This window comes from Bombyx mori, chromosome 13 (genome assembly GCF_030269925.1).
Source record: "Bombyx mori chromosome 13, ASM3026992v2".
Classification (NCBI taxonomy): domain Eukaryota; kingdom Metazoa; phylum Arthropoda; class Insecta; order Lepidoptera; family Bombycidae; genus Bombyx; species Bombyx mori.
In genome coordinates this window covers 6,486,700-6,508,979 of record NC_085119.1, presented here as the reverse complement: position 1 = coordinate 6,508,979, position 22,280 = coordinate 6,486,700, and the positions used below count along the sequence as shown (strand labels likewise).

The window sequence follows — 22,280 nt, the reverse complement described above, 5'->3', positions numbered from 1 at the left end:
ATAAAATCCCGTTTTTGCAGGATAGCCGTTGGAGCACCGTGGTTCATGAGGAACGTGGACCTCCATGATGATCTGGAGCTTGACTCCATCAGTAAGTATTTTCAGTCGGTATTAGTACGTCACTTTAAGAAGGCGGCATGACACGAAAACACTCTTGACGTCACACTGGAAACTAATATTTTTTTTTTTTTTTTTTTTTTTTTCCCTACCTATGCTGATAGCCTTGAGAGGCTATTTCAGCTTCACCCTAACGTTAGTAGGTGAGCTCGCGGGGCTCAACCGGAGAGTTGCTAACACTGACCCTAGCAAGAGCAGTGCTTCGCTGAATCTACCACCGGATCGGAAACGCGACCCACTGAGAAGATCCGGCGAGAAACTCAGTGGGCTGTGTCTATGGGTTAGTTCGCTCGTCGAGCCCTTCGTCGCAAGCGACGGGTTCGACGAGGACGGTGACCGGTGCTTGTGGTGCCTAAAAGCACCGTTAATGGATCAGGAGGATCCGTAATGACGTGCTTTGGGCGACGTCGACGGTTTACCATTCGGTCTACTGGGTCGGGTATGTAATTTCCAGCGGCTACGATGAGAGGGTTCTCATGTCGTGCCGCCTTCTCAAAATGGCGCAGCGATGCCGACTGTAGATACTTACTAAAAGAGTCGAGCTCCAGGTCGTCGTGGAGATCCACATTCCTAAGGAACCAAGGCGCTCCGACGGCTATCCTGCAGAATCGTGATTGAGGAAACTAATATACATACCTAATCCTGCGGACCGAATGGTAAACAGTCGACGTCGCCCTAAACACATCATTTCGGATCCTCACGATCTACTAACGTTGCTTTTATGTATTTGAAGCACTGGTCACCGTTCTCGTTGAACTCGTAGCTTGCGACGAAGCGTTCGGCGAGTAAACTAACCACTGAGTTTCTCGCCGGATCTTCTCAGCGGGTCGCGTTTCCGATTCGATGGTAGATTCTGTGAAGCACTGCTCTTGCTAGGGCTGCAAGCAACGTCCCCAGGTTAGAGTCCCGTGATCTCATCGACTCGCTCGGTGAATCCAATATGACCCTAGTATATCTTGTGAATCTAGTAAAAAAGAAGCCTTTTTCTTTTTTCACAAATGTGATAATAAATATCACAGACATTTTCTGCAACTGTTTTTTATGTGCTGGTTTAATTTATATGAAATATAAATAAAAACACGAATGAAGGAAAACATAAATTCACAAATGAACTTACAACTATTTTATTATAAAAATGCACCATTAGGTTCACAGTTCACAGTTCACCGGATGTTGGGTTTTTTGGGCTTGATCGAATTACACGATTATTTTTATAATTATAGAAGCCGTTCATAAATACGTCTTAGATACCGGAATAGTCGCATCGCTTGATCCGAATACCCACTTTAAATGATTGCTTTTGAATACACATTATTTAATTAGGTACCATGTGAATAATCATATTGATCAAGCTATGGTAACTATATAAGACACCACCGCAGCGCTGATTCATCGGTTGAAAATAGATTTAAAACGAGCATGGAAAGTGACTTATTAACAATGACCGAAAAACCGGGTAAAAATGACATTTGAAAGTTGTAGTTGTAACATACTTAAATTTAATTCTTGTTAGTATTATTTGGAACATACAAAAGTATTTCGATAAAGATATGATGTGAATAAGAGTTTTTTAGTTTAAAAAACACATGAATGTACAGACTGTGGTCCCTTTGCATATCCAATGAAGAAATTAAGAAAAGCTTAGTGTTGTGCAAAAGTCATCAATGTCATCCGACTAACCAAATCACTGAAGCAAAATTAATGATCCAAGGAAAATCCTGAAAATCGTAACCCACTGAAATTCTGTTAATATCTTTCCCCAAAGATTTATGCTTCCAAAAAAACTATAAAGCAATTCGATGGCATCCTCTCGTTTACAGGTATATATTTCTAAAGCTTAAATTTCATCATCTACATTACGATCTTATGGTCAATCTTTTTTAGGTAACTGCGCGTCAGTTGTCGAAAACATTTAAGAAGAAAGGACGATTTGAAATTGGGATTGCGTCAGAGCTTCCACCTGCTTATAAAAAATTTTGGCGTGAGTGGAAGGTACTGAAGCCAGCAGCTGTACATTTCGTTCCTCAAGAAGGGAAGTGGAAACGCGACGAATTGACTGGTGAAACTTATCCGATACAAAATATTCCTATTCCTCTTAAATTCCCCGCTGAAATCAATGAGGGGATATGGGGAGGAGAAGCTGTGGTTAAAGGTAAAACTAACATTAAAGCCTTGTAATGTGACTTAAATACATACCTAACTAAACACATACCATATTTAAATTCAGATTTCCTTGATCACTCGCCAACTTGCGCAAATTATTTTTAAATAGCTTTGTAAAGGGGAATGCCCACTCTCCAGTGTGCTAGGCCCAAGATGAACATCAAATATTACTATAAAAATGTACTGATTCAAATTCTTAAATGTATTGGATATCTAAAAAATATATAGAAATTGACGCCACTATTATAAAAAATATAATAAAAATAAAAACTCGTTTTGAGGTTAATTTTCTATATAAATAAGTGTCGGATTGTGAGATACTTCAAGAACTTTTATTTTCTTATTGTTTAAGATGTTCCTAATGTATTTTTATCCAATAGGGTATACAAAACACACTTAATTCTTTAAATATCTATATTTTCTTCATCTTCATACACAATTAGTATCATCTAAAAATAGCAAAGGAGAGCATATACACGGTTTTAAATCTCGGTCAGGGTAAAACCACAATTCACATGATGTTTTTTAGTCGTAGTATGAAACGTTATTGATAAAAGTAAAATAAATCGAAGAAAAATCAAAACACATTCATTTTGTACGCAAGCACAACACCACAAGCAGCAAACGAAGTGTCAGTAAGTCAGATTAAATTCAGTGTTGTCAGTATAAAGAAAAATAATTACATGAAATTCATATATCAATTTTTTTTAAATAACCGATAATTGATTTATATCTTAATCTTTTTTTTACGACTACACATTATTTTTTATGTTTTTGTTTTAGTTCTACATAATTAAATAACAATACTAGTAAAGTATTTTTTATTGCTTAGATGGGTGGACGAGCTCACAGCCACCCTGGTGTTGCTAAGTGGTTACTCGAGCCCACATACATCTACAACGTAAATGCGCCACCCACCTTGAGATATAAGTTCTAAGGTCTCAAGTATAGTTACAAGTTAAAGTCCAATGGGTATGTCTTCGATGTTATTTTATGTGCATAAAATCCATTAAAATCGATTGATTAATGATAATACTTAAAATGATTTATTTATATGTTTTATTTATATACTCAAAATATTTACTTCATACGTAAAAGGTTTTGAAGCTGGCAATATTTTTCCCGCAAAAATAAAAATCCTTGTTTTTTCAATAGAGTTACTTTTTTTAAACTACTTATTGTAAACTGTAGTGGCGCTTATTTGCAAGAAAGTAAATGCATATTTATTTATGACAAAATTAATGCACTAAGTATTTTTTCTATAATCTATTGTCCGCTTTGGGCCTAAAATGGGCATTCCCCTTTGGAAGACAAACTCAACTATGAGCAATGTGATGTTAAAGGCATTCCGGAGCCCTTAGGCTAAGTTTGCGCAGTTCTGCAATATTGAAAGCTGAGATAACATTAATTATTTTGTATTACTTAAACAAGATGACAGTCCAACTTGTGAATAGTGGTTACTATTCAAATATTATTTTAATACAATCGGGTTTAAAATTCAAATATTAACAAGACAAAAATTATAGGTTTCCAAAAGCGTGATGATAGACGACGCAGGGTACCTCACTACTGGGTGCCAGTACTGAAGAGAACTGTAGTAAGATCTGAAGTTCTCAATACTCATCTCTCAGTAACTGTAACGGATCGAACTATTAGTCTCATTAATGATCACTATGGGTTTGACCATTATCTACTGAAGACTCCTGCTTGTGATTTAGTCTCTGTACTAGCATTGAAACTGAAAAAACAAATACTAACTGAATTAATGAATGGATGCCCTAGACACGCTTATGACCCTAAAAAGCAGATGGAAATCTATGAGGAGTACAAAACATATTTATCATCAGTAAGTTCTGGTTATTTAATGTACTTTATGATTTGATATGTAAGCAAATATAACAGATATATTTATAGTCATATATAATAATAGATTGTTTGCTTTATCTCTTATTAATGAAAGTCCTCATATAGACCATAATCTTAACAGAAGTTTCATATTTTGTTTTTTTATCAGAATTCACAAGATCTGTTATATTAAAGAAGGTATCTATAGATGCTAATTTATTTGTTTGCACTACTACTGATTAGTCTTATTAACTTTGTAATATGTAGTAGGTTCAATTTATTACTAGTCGAACCTTTTGATACTTCCTGGATGAATTGATTTTAAAATAGCTGCCAAAATTTTACATAATTAAAACAGTTGTATATTTTATATATATGGTCATTCTCTGCAGCTTAATGTCTTAAATTAAACAATTCAATTTATATTTAGCCAGAGTAGAAAAAAAATCAAACTATTGGTTTCAGTATACACCTGAAGAAATTGAATGGTATGGGCTGACATGGTATGAAGCACTGAGCAAAGTGGCAAAGTTAAAAGAAGCTGCTAATAAACCTATACCTTTAAAAAATGTCTACAGAAAAAACTTAGTAGAAAAGTTAAAATCTGCAGGAATTGAAAGTAAAAGTAGTTCTGCTGATGAAATATCGTAAGTACATACCAAATTAGAACTAGAAACAACTAGCCGTTTGGTGATAATCTACATTAGCACCACACCTACACTGTGTTTCTAAAAGGCGACCTAAGAAAATCACTAGGGAATAGATAGCAGATTTCTCAGAGTATTCTTAGGATGCTATGATTGCCAACCAGCATTTGTGACTGGTATACCTCAAAGTTCTGTGTTCCATTTTTTAGGGTTGAATGACCATTGCATCTATAATTGTGTCTTTGAGCTTATGCCTTGGGGTAGGTGGTGATACTTAGATTGTGATGTCAATGGCCTCCAGTAACCAATTAAGATTAAGCTACGGCTAGAATCTTCAACTGTCAACTCTCTTTTATTTCAATTTAACATACATTTACGTATAAACTGAAGCATTTATACAAACAGTTATTAAGCAAATTTACAGTCAGCCATGATAGATATTAGTGTATACAAATTGAGACACAAAATGACAAATGACAAATTCACTGGTGGTAGGACCTCTTGGGAGTCCGCACAGGTAGGTACCATCACCCCGCCTATTTCCACCGTGAAGCAGTAATGCGTTTCGGTTCGAAGGGTGGGGTAGCCGTTGTAACTATACTGAGACCGTAGAACTTATATCTCGAGGTGGGTGGCGCATTTACATTGTAGATGTCTATGGGCTCCAGTAACCACTTAACACCCGGTGGGCTGTGAGCTCGTCCATCCATCTAAGCAATATGAAGTATTGTAAACTACAAGATATTCATTGCCACACTAAAACCTGTAATAACGTCTATGTTCTTGAGTATGGGAGGTTATTTTGGACTCAACATGTCTTTATAGGTGTGCCATATTACTCTTTAATTTAATAATTTGTGTTTTTTATTTGCAGGGCTACTACATCGTGGCTGTCCAAGATGAATCCTTTTGGCAAAAAAGATGAAGCATAAGTGCGATCACTAGACATCTTCATGTGTTTAAATAGTTTATAAATTGTTGTGTTAAATAGAATATTTAAAATTCAAAGTAGATGATGTTTGAGAATCATATAGTGTTTAATTGTTGACCAGATCATTTGCTGCAGGGTCGGTGTTTGATGGTTAGCACATGCGAACGATTTTTCCTTTTAATTTTTAATTGTTTGTGTTTTTGGTTATATTTTTTGCTGCCTATATCTATCTGTGTTTGTTTTTCTTGTTGTGATTGTCAAATTTTGTGTGAAGTCATAAGGTAAGTTTTCATTTATTTAATCTCGCGTAGTCAATGCGGGCCGATCATGGAGGTTGACGATCGACCCCCTGGACGTCCCCCAGATCCTAGTTTAACCTGGAACGATGAGGGACAACATCCTCAGGGTGATTTTACATACTCACCAGTCCTTACTGTACCATTAACTAGTTTCGAGTCGATTGAGGCACATCATCGTAAGCGAGCTCTCGAAACCAACAATGATAATGATCTTGCTTCGTCTACTTCCAAACAACAACGACCGTTAGCACCTAATAAGTATAGTCGCGAACGCTATTCTGCGAGGGATGTGGCTCCATTTTTGGTCCATGTTACTCGTACAGAATCTGACCCGAAATCGGGAACTACCCTCCACCCCATTAAGTTTGGACAGATGATGATCAAACTTAATATTAAAAATGTTCTTCCTGATGGAGTCAAAAAAATAGGTCGGAATAGGATTGCTGTCCAGTTTAAATCTCCAGAGGATGCAAACTCATTTTTGGCCAACAAAGAATTGCTAGAAAATGGATACTCCTCATTAATCCCGACTTATAATATCACTAGGATGGGTATTATTAAGGGTGTGCCTAATGACTGGTCAGAAGAAGAGATAGCTTTAAATATTAAGACACCATCTGGTTGTGGCGGAATACTGAAGGTGAGACGCATTAATCACAAAGTTATTACTGAAGGGGTACCAGAGTGGAAACCTACTTCCTCTGTGGTTCTTACATTTGATGGTCAGACCCTCCCAAAACGTGTCTTTTGCTGCTTCAATACCCTCCCTGTAGATATATATTATTTTCCTACTGTACAATGCTTTGGATGCTGTAAATTCGGTCATACAAAAACTCAATGTCGCTCAAAGCCCCGCTGTTTCCGCTGTGGTGATGAACACTTTGGTGAGAACTGCACTAAAGAGGACCCAACTTTATTTTATTGCTCTGGACCTCACTGTGCTAATAGCAAGCAATGCCCTGAATACCAGAGACAAAAAAATATTAAAGTTGCTATGGCCCAGAACAACATCTCATATGCAGAAGCATCCAAAACATTCCCTACTGTGTCAAAGTCCTTTGCTGATGTTTCAGCATCAGTCCCTCCCACAACTCATATTATTCCTTCAGCCCCCTCGTCCTTACGTTTCCATCCTCAGACTTCCTCTTCCTCCTACAGAAAAACGATCCCCCAGAAGCCTAAAAGTCATGCCCCTCACGTCCCGGGCTATGATCAAAGAGCCCATAGAGCTATTACTAATTCCTACTCTTTTTCTCCCTCTGCTAATGGCTGCGCTCTCAGTAAAAATTCTTCTTCTTCTGAAGATATTCCCTCTAGTGAAATCTTCTCTTTAATTAAATTACTAGCTTCTCTTTTAACTAAAATTAACCTACCTGACCACGTTGCCAATGACATAATTGACACTATTTTTTCCCACCATAATGGATCTAAATCTCTTGCAGTGGAATGCCAGGAGCGCCCTCCCAAAAAAACATGACTTTCTCCATTTAATCAATTTATATAATCCCGCAATCTTTGCAATTTCTGAGACGTGGCTCTTGCCACATCTCCAATTTCACATCCCAGGTTATAGCACCTACCGTGATGACGGGTATGGTGGTGCTGCTATACTGGTCAATAATGTCTTCCCTTCTTCTTCTCTTTCTCTTCCTCCTCATGGAGCCGAGATTAATGCCATTGGTGTTAACATCCTTGGTATTAATTTTATCTCCATTTATTTCCCTCCTTCTGTCCCTATATGTATTCCTTTCCTAAGAAATTTATGTATTTTATTGAGCCCAATTATTCTTATGGGAGATTTTAATTGTCATCACTTCTTGTGGGGATCTGACCATTGTGACGCTTCAGGTACATATTTGGCAGAGCTAATAGATGAAATAGGGTTATACGTCCTTAACGATGGATCGGCCACTAGACTCCCTAGACCGGGTCAAAGCAGAAGCTGTGTGGACCTAACACTGTGTTCATCCACTCTAGTAAATTCCCTAGACTGGAAACGTCTTAATTCAACATACGGTAGTGATCATTACCCTATTTGTTCTACCTTTTCCAATAGATCTCTCCCCAGCAAAAATAGAACTCCCTTATTGCAGTATCGCATTACTCACGCCAGGTGGGACATTTACCAACAGAATCTAGATAAAAGAATCCTTTCCTTTCCCCAAATCTCTTTTGACAATTTGGATGCTTGTTTGAGTTTGTATTCAGATTCCATTTCAGCTGCTGCAGATCTGAGTATTCCCTTGAAAAATTCAGCTTTGGGAAAATTATCTTCTCCTCCCTGGTGGGACAGAGAATGCACAGACCTTATTATATCCCGGAAAGAAGCTGAATTTAATTACATCAAAAATATGACCCTCTCCAACCTTCGGGAATTTAACAGAATAGTGGCTAAATCTAAGCGCACATTCAAGAAAAAAAAGTATGAGAGTTGGAAAAAATTTTGTTCCTCTCTTTCACCTTCATCCCCGTCTTCCCTAGTCTGGCAAAATTATAAAAAATTTAGACGCGGATGCTTCCCTCAAAATTCTCCCAATATCTCACGGAGCATCGCCCTACAATTCATTAACAGATTGGCTCCTGCCTATGCTCCTCTTATTGATGAATGTCCCTCATTGGCAATTAATATGCTCTCTGTTGATCCTTTAGACGAACCTTTCTCCATAAATGAGCTAAATTCTGTACTTAAATATGTCCAGGACTCATCTCCTGGCTTAGATGGCTTTCCCTACTCTTTTTACAAAATGTCTGGTCATCATAGTCGTCAGTTCCTTCTAAATTTAATAAATACATGTTTTAATTTTGGTTATATCCCTGACGCTTGGAAATCTCAATTAATCATCCCCATTCTGAAGCCAGGCAAATCCCCTGATAATCCTGATCACTACCGTCCTATTGCACTCTCCCCTGTAATTGGTAAGATCCTTGAACATTTAATTAAAAATAGGTTGGAGTGGTATGTGGAAAGTAAAGGAATGATAGCAGACTCTCAGTTTGGATTCCGAAAGGGGTTCAGTACCTTAGATAGCATCGGCACCTTTATTTGTGATACGCGAATTGCCTTCAGTGAAAACCAGTCGGTTGTGGCCTGTTTCCTAGACATTTCATCTGCATACGACAATGTTCTTCTTTCCGTGCTCAGAAGTAAATTACGTGAGCTGAGTGTTCCGGAAAAGATACAACATTGCATATGTAATTTTCTGGCAGGCCGTACTGTTAGCGTACACATCCCTGGTGATCTTGTCCACACATCCAGGTTGCTCTGGAGGGGTCTCCCCCAGGGTTCGGTGTTGAGTCCCTTGCTGTACAACATTTATACATCTGATCTACATAAGTCACTCAACATCGGATGCCATATTTTACAATATGCAGATGACCTGTGCATATATACAGCTGTCCCATCCATAGTTGACGCTGGCATATCCATGCAAATATCCCTCAATTCTCTGAATCATTGGCTTTCTGCTCATGGACTCCAATTGTCAGCCTCTAAAAGCTCTGTTGTGGTTTTCTCTCGTAAGCGAGTTATACCGGATGTACATCTAGAAATTGAAGGATCTCCCATCAAGGTCGAAGATAATGTGAAATTCCTCGGCGTTGTCTTGGACTCTAGACTATCAGGTATCGCACATTTTAATTACACAATTAGTAAATGTGAGAGAAATATTAATATGTTGCGGGCTCTTGCGGGTGTTTGGTGGGGTGCCCATCCTATCACATTAAAACTCATTTATAATGCTACAATAAGAAGTTTATTGGATTATGGCTCTTTCTTATTAGACCCTTGCAACAAAACAGCATTAGCAAAATTGGATGCCATTCAATCAAAGTCTCTCCGCATTATATTGGGTTGTATGAAGTCCAGCCCAAACAATGCCCTGCAGGTGGAGAGTGCCGACCCACCTGTTATCCTTCGCAGGCAGTATCTTGCAGATAGGTTTTTAATTAAAGCATACTTCCATAAAAACCATATGATACTGCCAAAACTCATCCACCTAGATAGATTATATGAGAACGTAGATTACTGGAAGTATAAGGATCCCCCTCTTATTTTGAATTCGTTTAGGAAGATCCGTATGATTGAGGAAAGAACTCATGTCCAGCAGTGTAATAGATTCCCCATGTATGACTCTCCAATTGAAGTTTTAAGCATCATACCAAATTATATTGCATCCATTGACTTGGACAAGGAAACTGTTGAGGCCAATACACAATTCTTGTCCATAGTTGAGTCCAGGTGGCGAGATTATCACAGGTTTTTTACTGATGCTTCGAAACTTTCATCTCATAGTGGGACGGGTGTCTCAGTTTATTACCAAAATTCCAACATTTTCCTTCAATTCCGGTGCCCTCCGGAAACATCTGTGTTTTCTGGGGAATGCATTGGTATTTTGGAGGCATGTCAGTTTGTTTCTTCCCATAGAACTATTTCAAGGGCAGTTATTTTTTCAGACTCTAGAAGTGCCCTGGACGCTATCGTCAAAAACCCTTTCAGGGATAAACTCCGCAGTTCAATAATCTCTGAAATTAAAAATTGTTTGTTTTCATGCTCGAAGAAGCAGATCGACATTATCTTGGTATGGATTCCTGGCCACTCTGGCATCAGAGGTAATGAGATTGCTGATTCATTGGCCAAAGCTGCAATCTCCAGCAGCCTAGCCGACCTAAAACAGCACTCTGTCCAAACTTATGATTTACTCCATCTTGCTAAGTCTAATTTAAGTAAGTCATGGCAAGCCTACTGGACAGAGTCCAGTAAGACGAAGGGAGGCTTATATGCTTCAATCCAACCCACCGTTCCTACAAAACCATGGTTTTTTAAATTCAAAATGATTCCCAAACCTGTTATATCTGTGCTCTGTAGAGTTCGTTTAGGTCATTGCTGTTCTCCGGTATTTCTACATAAAATTAGAATACGTGACAATTCGTTGTGTGAATGTGGTTTGGACGAAGGCAGTATAGATCACATTTTCCTCAATTGTCGCTTGAACAACTCACTCATATGGGACCAAGTTATTAACGAACTGAAAATTCAACGGCCGGTAAACGTCCGTCACCTCCTCTCACTATTCCCAGACTCCCGTATTATAAATGCTTTTATTAAGTTTATAACTACTAACTCTATAAAATTATAATTATATGTAGTGCATTATTCTCTGTACATGATCTTTATTATAATATGTAAGTTTATAGTAACATTAATTTTGTGTTAGTCCCAGGCAACATTATTATTTCCAAAATTGGATACTGTTCATAATAAAATGTGTGTTTAAATAGCTCAACAATGTTCCATGTGTAGCCATAACACGACACTGGCAGAAATTGCTGAATGTATCAGCAGATTGCCATTTTTTTTAAAAAAAAAAAAAATTGTTGACCAGTTTAAGAAGTGGATATGTTCTTAAATTTTGTTCCCAAATTGAATTTATTATTATTATTTAGCTTCTCATTTTACTGACTGCAGGACATATAACTTTTATCAAATAATATTTTAATGTCATCATCCCCTCAGATGACGGTTTTACATTTGTGTATAAGATGGTGGAACAACATAATGACACGACTATACAAAATATTACTCAAGTATTAATAATAACATTATTTAACTGATTAATTAAAACAAATCCATTTAGTCAATTTTTATTAGCTTTTTTCTAACCTTAATGAAAAAAAAAACATCGAGCCTACTGGCCATCCAAATAATATAAACAATTGCTACCATTCATATGAGATTGTAACTGTAATACAATAGGCATATATTTTCATGTCATTTATAATCAAAAAGAACATCAATAAGCAAATTTATAATAAAATATAAACAATAAGTAAATAATAAATAATAATAAAACATAAGTGTGCAAATAAATTCACCAAAAATAATTTATCTGAGTTAGTATTTTCTCTGAACAGGTATTTTTATTGATACTATATATTGTATTTTCTAAACTAATAATATTGAATTATTAATCATAGCGTGTTGGTATGTCTTAGGGTATATCATGAATAAAGTGAAGTAAAAAAATCTTTAGGTACATATCACACTGGATTACTACGTAGGGTCAATAAATATGGGATTAATTTTGAAATTAGGCTCGGTAATAAAAACCTTAAAAATCTGTGAAAAAATTTGAAACTTACTCTGGCTAAAGGTGAATTTCAACTAGAGTTCAAACTGCACTCGAGAGCATGGAGCAACGCGAAACCACAAAACAAGAAACGCTGAGAAGCGTGTGCAAAGTCTACCCTTTTTGGGTAATCTTGTGGGGCTTCAGTGAGAAAAGCATGTTAAATAATTATTTTGATTTATTATTCAGGGAGTAAAAAAACGAAATCCTTATTATTTATCCTTGCGAATCCTGATTGATGATGAATGATTTCGTTGTAAATGTATTTGTTCTTACTTTTTTATTATAATTTATTACAAACGAATTAGCTTAAATTGCTAACGGAGTACACTATTTGTTGTGTGTTTCAATTTTAAGGCTTGAAAGGATACGGTGATCATGTGTGACATTATGTCAAAAGTAGTGTAATAGAAGTTACCCTCCCACTAAATATTGCTGTCGTTTTGTCTATCGGCCTTAGGAGCACGTAACATCGAGTAGGCTGTTAATTCGCCTACCCATCTCTTCTTCAAATCGATCACTCATTGCTGAGGATCACCTGAGATCTTTTCGACGTATGATCTGGGGCCACTTATGTTGGTCAGTCTGCCCATCTAAAGCAATAAGAAATAAGACATGGTGTAGGCGCGTAGTGGTGCTTCACTAATTGTCTTGGGTAGGCACTGACACGAAGGATGGGTAACACAGTGAGTATAAATATGTACTGCCCGCATTTTCCAAGATGCCGAACTATCTCTGAACGTGCTTTGACAACAATAATAACGGATGATGGCCTAAAATCACAAGCGACAGCGATTTTGTCGAATTTTAAGACAGTTGCCCAAGTAATGGCGGATAAGTGAGTCGCCACAACGGTATCACTACATAGTATAAAACAAAGTCGCTTTCTCTGTCCCTATATCCCTATGTATGCTTAAATCTTTAAAACTACCCAACGGATTTTGATGCGTTTTTTTTAATAGATAGTGATTGAAGAGGAAATTTCATATGTATAACAAGCAGCCCGCTCCGGCTCCGCTCGGGTCTTTAACAAAAATTTCAACGATATTTGACGTTTATTTTTTTAAATAAAAGAATACTTATTGCGGCATAACTATAATAGTTAGACACTTTTTGTAAATAATAATTGTGTTCTATAAAGTCGTAGTACATTATTTTATTCTATCATCAATAGTATTCGCAGGGCACGCGATGTAAACAATATTTTAGGTAATTTTTTTACACCTTAGGTTACATTGTTGGTGCTTTAGTAAGGATCCTCATTTTTGTTAAAAAATTATATAGCCTGTGTTACTCGGAAATAATGTACCTTCCAAATAATGAATGAATTTTTCAAATCGGTTCAGTAGTTTCGGAGCCTATTCAATACAAACAAACAAACAAATCTTTCCTATTTATAATATTAGTATAGGCAACAATAATGGATGATGGCCTAAAATCACAAGCGACAACGATTTTGTCGAATTGTAAGGCGGTTGCCCAAGTGCGGCGGATAAGTAAGTCGCCACAACGGTATAATATTATCTAAGCGGCAGTTGGACGTGTGCGGCGCGGTCACGTGATGGTGCAGTCGAGCGCGGCGTCGGGCGCGCCGGGCGGCCGGCGGGCGGCTAGCAGCGCGGCGGTGGCGCGCGCGAGGTACGTCATGGTGCCGTAGGAGCCGCTGGGCGCGCTGTCGTACAGGTGCTGGCACACGGCCGCCGCGCCGCCGCATACCAGCGCCGCCCCCCTCTCCGCGCCCTTCGCACAGCACAGCGTCGCGTCGCCGTTGCACAGACCCTGCGACGTACACACCGTCCGGTCATTGTAATTAATCTCTTTGGATATGAAACCGCGGCTCTCTAGTTCCATACGCAAATAACATTATTTATTTTATAAAAACAAAAAAACATTTAAAAATTGTTCTGAATCGAATAACGAGGATTGGCACCATTTCTCTGCCCATTGTTGTAAATAAATGTTTGATTGTTTTCATTTTTTACTTACAATAATAAGTTATTATCTAATAATATAATGCCATATATATAAGTCATATATATAAGGTGGGTAGTCAGACTGTGTTGTTGTCAGTGTTGTGCTCGTAATTAAATACATTTATGAACGATTGTGTGCTTTATAAAAGTGAGGAATGTGCAAGAGTTTATGAACGGTGTTAAGACTATCCCGAAAATCATATGGAACAGAGAATACACCACCAAAATTCAAACAAAGGTGCACAAATACGGTCCACCAAAGGGATGTTCAAAGTACGCGAAAACCCCGGGACATCTAATACGAATATTATATCTACTATCCCTACGTGTATGTAAGTGAAAGAAAAATATCTAAGTGGAAGACAATTTCCGCCTTTAAATTATAATCTCAAAAGTGCAACGTAACGACCAAAAAAAAAACACTGATAAGCGACATCTAGTGTACTTTGTCAAAACAACTAAGACAAACCCCTTGTTAAATTCTAACTTGCCATCTAGTGACAAACAACGACACTACTTAACAAGCATCGATAAATTCAATTGAGTGGAAGAAAAAGTACTGTACGTTTCCAATAGAGTTCAGTAAAATAAAAAATAAAAATTATGGAAGAAATAAAAGACATGTTCTTGAGTTTGCAACAAGACATAAAACAACAAAAAGAAGATATGGTAAAGATGAAGGAAGACATCAAAAACATAATAGTTAACAGCCTTGCCGAGAAGTTAAGCAGCTTAGAACTTAAAAACGAGCTTTTAGAACAAAAAATTGAAGAACAAAATAGAAAGATGAACAACTTAGAAAGACAGTCTAGACGCAAAAACTTGGTCATGTTTGGTGTAGAAGAGCGCGAAAACTCATACCACGAACTTGAAGAAATGATAATCAGCATAATAAATACAAATTTTAAAGTATCCTGCGAAACTAACAGCATTGAAGCAGTACGTAGGTTGGGAAAAAAGGGAGAGAAGACCAGACCAGTAGTAATAACGTTCAACACATTAGGATTAAAACTAAAAATTCAGAAAGACAAATATTGTTTACAAAAAACCGCATACTACATAAAAGAAGACTATCCAATTGAAATCTTAAAAAAGCGCAAAGAGTTGCAAGCCCAGTTAGAGAGGGAAAAAGAAGCAGGAAATAGAGCAATTATAAGATATGACAAACTTATCATACTGAATAAAAAACATTCTCCCCGAAATCAACCAAACAAGAGATACCTTTCCGAATCCCCGGAGACACCTATGACTGCTAGCCAAGAAACTCAGCACGTTGAAAAACAACCTTTGAAGAAAACCAAAGCGAGGAACATGAAAAGCTACATAACACAGACGCCCAAACTAGTATTCGCCCAGAAAGAAGCACCTCAAAACCAAACAAATACTTCCAAGGATAATGCAAAATAGCAATCAACACTAGAACTCCCACCCACATATCATCTCCCAATACGGCCGGTCACCGCGGGAGAGTTAGACCAAAACCCACTAAGGGAAACCACTTTAAAGAACAATAACTTCAGCACCTTCAATATCTGCACCTTCAATGTAAAATCATTAGCTTCCGAATTAAAATTTATAGAGCTTAAGGCAGCGTTACAAGGCATCAACCACGATGTAATAGGACTGTGCGAAGTCCGCCGCTTTGGTGAAAAGATAATCGAAGATGACAAATACATTATGTACCACATAGGCCAAACCAAAGGACTGCACGGGGTAGGCTTCCTAATCAAGAAGATACACAAAGAAAATATCATATCATTCACAGGTATATCTGAGAGAGTGTGCATACTAGAAATCGTGCTAGAAAAGATACGTCTCGCAATTATCCAGGCATATGCCCCAACTGAAAACTCGTCGCAAGAAGATATAGATAACTTTTACGACGACCTGGAGAAAGCGCATGACTCAACCTGTACGAAATATATAATTTCTATGGGAGATTTTAACGCACAAATAGGGACTACCAAGAAGTATGAATGTTCCGCTACCGGCAAGTATGGACATGGTATCAGGAGTATGCGAGGAGAGAGACTCATTCAATATGCACAAGAGTACAACCTAAAAATTATTAATACAATGTTCAATTTAAAACCTAAAAATCGATGGACATGGATCTCTCCAGATAGGAATACCAGAAATGAAATAGATTATATTATGACCACGATTCCTAACATAGTTTCTAAATACGAAGTACTATCATCTTTTTCTTTTGGATCAGACCACAGATTATTAAGAACTACAATTCACCTAAAATCAACAAAGAAAAATAGACGCAATTTCTGTAGTGTGTCAACAAACCTAAAAAGTATAGCCGAACAAGAAATATACCTCAAAAACCTTAAGAGCTACATACCAGAACTTATTACGACATATAGTAATTATAAACTAGAAGATTACTACGAAAAAATCGTAAAATGTATAAAGGAAAGTTTGAAAGGAATAAAAAGGCCAAAAAAGAGCAGAATCTTGTCAGTGGAAGTGCTAGAACTTATAAAAGAAAGGAGCAAACTACAAAATAAATCTAAATTGAATAAAATATACAGGGAAAAATTAAAATCACTTTATAAACTAACTAACAAAGAAATAAGAAAATGCTACGATATCTATAGGACAAACATAATACAAAAGCACCTTGAAAAATCAAGATCTGCTAAAAAAGGTCAACAAGAATTAAATAAATTAAAAATCTGGATCCCATCACTACAGGCCGGCACTAATAAATGTAAATCCCGAACAGAGATTATAAATATAGCTACCAACTTTTACACTAAATTATACAGTCAACCAGACATTAATCCACTGAGGAAAAAAGATATCTTTAGTCATACTAATACCTCATCTGTACAACGCTTTTCCGAGTCTGAAGTCTTAAGACAAGTAAAGAAACTTAAGTCAGAAAAGAGCCCAGGACCAGATGGCATTACCAACGAATACATCAAGTTAGCTAGAACCTTACTATTGACACCAATCACCATCTTATGGAACAAAATACTTGAAGAAGAAACTGTGCCGCAGCTATGGAGGGAGTCTGAGATTATATTACTATATAAAAAAGGTAATCCAGCTGACATAGGGAATTACCGCCCGATTAGCCTTATGCCCTGTTTATATAAATTATTTGCCTCCTGCCTACTTGAAAGAATATCCTCCAGCATTGATTCACACCAGCCGATAGAGCAAGCTGGCTTCAGAACGGGTTTTAGCACGGCAGACCATATTCAAGTTGTCGACCAGGTTATCGAAAAATACTTAGAGTTCCAAAGGCCCCTATACCTGGCTTTTGTAGATTATAAAAAAGCTTTCGACTCTATATCACACGACAGTATCTGGGAAGCTTTACATGCATTAAATATTCAAGAAAAATACATTAGCATTCTAAAAAACATTTATACCAACTGCACAAGTAAAATTAAGCTAGATAGAATCGGAGCAACAATCAACATAAAGAGGGGAGTCCGTCAAGGCGATCCTCTATCCCCAAAACTGTTTATAGCCGTCTTACAACAGATAACGAGCAATTTACCATGGTCTAAAAAAGGGATTAACATAAATGGAAGCTATCTGAGCCATCTCGAATTTGCAGATGACGTTATACTATTTTCTGAATGCCCACAACAATTGAGTATAATGATAAATGAATTACATCAAGCTAGCTCAAAAATTGGCTTAGAAATGAACCTCGAGAAAACGAAAGTAATGACTAATCACCATACGTTACCAATCTCTATCAACAACATTCCTCTTGAAATTGTAGAAAAATATGTATATTTAGGAAAGCAAATATCTTTTAGAAGGGAGAGACACTCAGAAGAAGTGGACCGACGAGTCGCCATGACCTGGAAAAAGTATTGGGCTTATAAGGAAATTTTCAAATCGCAACTGCCATTGTCCACTAAGAAGATAGCCATGGACACAACTATACTACCATGCCTGACCTATGGGTGTCAATCATGGACATTTGATTTCAAAACGAAAAATAAAATCCAGACCACTCAGAGAAAAATGGAAAGAAGTATTGTGGGCTTAAAACTTAAAGACAAGGTGAAATGCACGAATATCCGTCAGAAAACGAAAATAACAGATGCTTTAACATTCTCGCTACAGAGGAAATGGAAATGGGCAGGCCATCTGGCTAGATACAACGACAACAGATGGACAAAAAGATCGGTCGTATGGACAGGTCCACGAGGAAAGAGAGCTAAAGGCCGCCCCTACGCTAGGTGGGTAGACGAAATTATAACAGTGGCTGGTAAAGATTGGCTGAATATCGCCAAGGATAAGAAGAAGTGGAGTACCTTAGAGGAGGCTTTTACCCGAAGGGGGTCCATACAGAAATAATGTAAATAATATTAAAATTAACATAAGAAAAAAAAAAAAAAAAAAAACAAACTAAATTCACTTTTTAAACTTTAATATATACTTTTTAACTGTTTAATAATAATAAAAAAAAAAAAAACCATTAATGTATCTTCAAATTGTTTGTAATTAAGTATTTTTGTGTGGAATAAAGAAAGCTTTATTATTATTATTATTATTATTATTATTATATATATAATATATATTATCTGATTTCGTGTAAAAAACACTATTTCTATAAGAATAAATTTTATGAAAAAAAATTATTTATGCAAGTACTATTTACTATTGGCATGAAAATTTTTTGTGGCTCTTTAAAAACTTTGAAATTTTGTAAATTGTAATTTCGGACTATTCCAACTCAAAAGGTTGCCGACCTCTGGCTTACACCAAGCAATAAGGCTGACGCCGGCACATTAATTCGTGGCAAGACGAACAAGACGTAAAAGGGATTAAGAAAACTGCCTACATAGCACCACAATTAAAATACTAGAGATAGTTCAAATTTGAAATTTCTAACGAACATAAGATACTCTTTATGCAAGTTAAAAATTATTATTACACAAAGCACACACTCAGACATGTCGATTGTGCAGTAAACCTTTTTACTTAGATGACGTTTACAGCCCATCTGCTGTGAAGTAACAAGTAAACTGCGGGCTATAGACGCCGTGACGTGCCACCGCCTATTTTGGGACATGAAATTAAAGTCTTAATAAATAACATAGTTGACCGATATTGTGCTCATTAAGAACCAAAAAAAGCTAGTTAATAATTTACATAAACTTAAGACACACAAAAACGATTATTACTTATATAAAAATATTATAATCACATTTACCGAAATCAATGATTCATTTTTATGAAGGCAAGTCGATATCATTTAGGCAATCGAGGGGTGAAAGGCTATTTGGTTTAAGCGAAATTTCGCTTAATACGCGACGCGACATTTATCTTTGTAATTAAACGTGCGTTTTCTTTGGTATTAGCAATTAACAGTTCGATGTTTTTTATTAAACTGCAATTAAGTTTCCATTCAAATAGCCGAAGAAGTTTTTTTGTTATGAAGTTTTTTCTAAATTTTAAACTTGAAATGGCTCTCTTGTAAAGTTTCAATAAAGTCGCTTAAAGTTTCAACATACCTGATCTTCCAAGAATATTTGATTAGCTTTGTGCACTAATAGTTCGACTTCGATCGCTTCGCCAAGATGCGCCACCGCCTTGTACTCCACGACTAAAGTGAGCACCATCAGGGCCTCCACGACCAACTGTCGGTACTCCGGTTGCGGTATGGAATTCAACACGGTCTCGACGGCCAGCGCAAACTTCAGTTCACCGGGAGTCATTTCTTGCGTTAAATGCGGTTGCAGAATCTTCCCCTGGATTATGAGGCCTTGACACTGTAACGATATCGTCATTTAACCCACAGACAGCCCACTGAGTTTCTCGCCGGATCTTCTCAATGGGTCGCGTTTCCGATCCGGTGGTAGATTCTGCAAAGCACTGCTCTTGCTAGAGCCAGTGTTAGCAACACTCCGGTTTGAGCCCCGTGAGCTCACCTAAACGTTAGGGTGAAGCTGATATAGCCTCTCAAGGTAGGAAAACATTGGTTATATTTTTATTATCTTCATAAACTGTAATGGATATTTGGTCCAAGTCTGACACATGTGTAGTTTGTAACGCTAGAATATTAATATATGCATTGATATAATATATAATAGATTTTTTTTGTTTACTTAAATTGGCTGTCTAACTAGACCTAATTCTAGTAATTGCTTATACCGAAAGCAAAAATATGTGATTGAAAGTCTATTAGAGATGAAACGGATAACTGGTAGCTATTCGGCCATGTTTTTACTATCCCGCCGGATACCGGATAGTAAATCAATATCCGGCCGGATTTCGATACTAAAATTTAAGAAAACCTCATGGTTATACAAAAGGCAAATAATACCACAATAGGCTATGGACAACTTTTATTCTTATAATCCCACGTCAAAAGTGATTGTTTTATCAATTAGTTTGTTTAATACTCAAAATTGTTTGAATGAATACCAAATCGCCGTCGTACCGAGTCGTCGCGATCTCCGCTTACGTGCGATAATACCCGAACGCTCACGAATATTTCCGAAAGTTGATTTGAAAGTTTGATTTGATTTGATATGAAAAAAAAGGTCGAATATTCGGTAGCCGAATATCCGGCGCTCCGGCCTCGCAGCTAGCCGAATATTCGGTATCCGGTATCCGGCCAAACCACTATCCGTTTCATCTCTAGTCTCTATTAGCGAGCAAAACCGAGATGAAATCAGCAATTTGTGAAAAACTTCAATCGAACAAATGACTAAATTAACAAAGAATTGTCCAGAACGGTCAAACCACTTTGGTAGCCAAGTCTAAAGATATAGTGGATTAGTTAAACGCTTCGGACTCACGTCCGTCCGCCGACTCGGGACACGAGTCTGAGAAGTTGCAATACTGACATGTGGCAAACTCAGGTCGAGACTACGAGAGAAAATAGTCGCAAACCATAGAGATTTTCTTACAATCGAGATAATCTATAACCTAATCTAACCTAAGGAGGGAGCTTAGAGATTTGTAATATTGATCTTTGAACAGAGTACAGACTCCAATTCTTTCAAAGGTTTATCTGAAACTGACAAAATTTTGTAAATTTTATCGATGCATTGTATTGTACTCTAAACCAGTTCGCAAACTCCACTACGACCCTTTCGGTGGTGACAAAATTTTTGGCGACCCCTAGATTGAGAGGGTGTATAACGAGCTGCTAAATCGACCAAAAAAATGGCGACCTTCAACAACCCTCCAGCGGCCCCCACAGTGGTCGCGACGCCTAGTTTGCGCACCACTGCTCTAAAAATTTAAGGGAGAAATAAATAAATAAGCCTTAAAATATTTTAAAGCATCGGCTTGAACATCCAAACTCAACCATTGCTAATTTCGGATACATTATGATAACCTACCACTTGGCAAGGGTACAGAAAATCAGTTAAATACTAATTTAGAGGCATTTTTATAGACCAGGAGTTACATTCCATAAAATATTGATCTTAAGCAAAAAAAATTAAATTCCTTACCTTTTCCAAGACACCCCAAACCCTCGGGTAAAAGTCGCGCGGTACGCGATTTAGGGCGCCGTCCAGTCGGCGTCGACGTAGCCACTGGCCTTGACGATCCGGCTCAACCATTGGCGCTAGATAAATTTTACCAGGCTATTTGATTTAAGCGAAATTTATGTAATTTTACAGCAGAGCCGTTTAATCTATTATAGATATATATAATAGATTTTAACGGGACTCCCACTGATAGGTAGCTGGTGATATAAGGAGTAACTTAGGCTACTTTTTTTAGACTAGCTTCGCCCCGCAGCGTCACCTGCGGTACGACAATAACCGCGGGTAACATCGCGGGACTCAGCTAGTATTAAATAATTTGGAAAAAAATATCATAAGAAAATATCCCCTTCAACTATATGAATTTTTTTTTTTTAAATATGTAATGTATGTAAGTGTAATTTATAATAACGTATTGCAATTTATACTCACTCTCATCGATACTGCCTTGAAGTGATTGCCCTTCAAGAACAATCTGAGATTTTTTTCCGTAGCGATTGGACTTGTTGCTCACAATCGAGAAGTTTCCGCGGCCGACTGTAAACGAAGTTCACCCATTGTATCATAAAAATTTAAAAAGCGAGACTTTACATTACATTGCGCGCTAAACTTAATACGTGTTTACTTCGTTCTGGATTTGTGATTGCTTCATTTGGTAAATGAAGTGTGAGTAAAAAGAAATTCGCAAATAAT

The 22,280-nt window shown here is 37.2% G+C and overlaps 2 protein-coding genes across 3 annotated transcripts in view; one reads left to right on the top strand and one right to left on the bottom strand.

Moving 5' to 3' along the window:
• Positions 1-1,480: 1,480 nt before the first annotated feature.
• LOC101738983 (large ribosomal subunit protein bL28m) lies at positions 1,481-5,801 on the top strand. The gene is made up of 5 exons (XM_004927874.3): positions 1,481-1,937; positions 2,002-2,269; positions 3,807-4,126; positions 4,591-4,772; positions 5,647-5,801. Exons 1-5 carry the CDS (start codon positions 1,917-1,919, stop codon positions 5,702-5,704), a joined length of 849 nt encoding a protein of 282 aa, XP_004927931.1. The 5' UTR covers positions 1,481-1,916; the 3' UTR covers positions 5,705-5,801.
• Positions 5,802-11,630: 5,829 nt separating this feature from the next.
• LOC101739131 (probable phosphorylase b kinase regulatory subunit alpha) overlaps positions 11,631-22,280 on the bottom strand; it is a 28,252-nt gene continuing 17,602 nt past the window's right edge. For both annotated transcript variants that reach the window (XM_012691788.4, XM_004927875.5), the window contains exons 14-17: positions 22,020-22,124; positions 21,552-21,667; positions 19,599-19,856; positions 11,631-13,906 (exon numbers count right to left, since the gene is read on the bottom strand). In XM_012691788.4, coding sequence (XP_012547242.2) covers positions 13,682-13,906; positions 19,599-19,856; positions 21,552-21,667; positions 22,020-22,124 — 704 coding nt within the window. In that variant the 3' untranslated portion in view covers positions 11,631-13,681. The remainder of the gene's footprint in view (positions 13,907-19,598; positions 19,857-21,551; positions 21,668-22,019; positions 22,125-22,280) is intronic.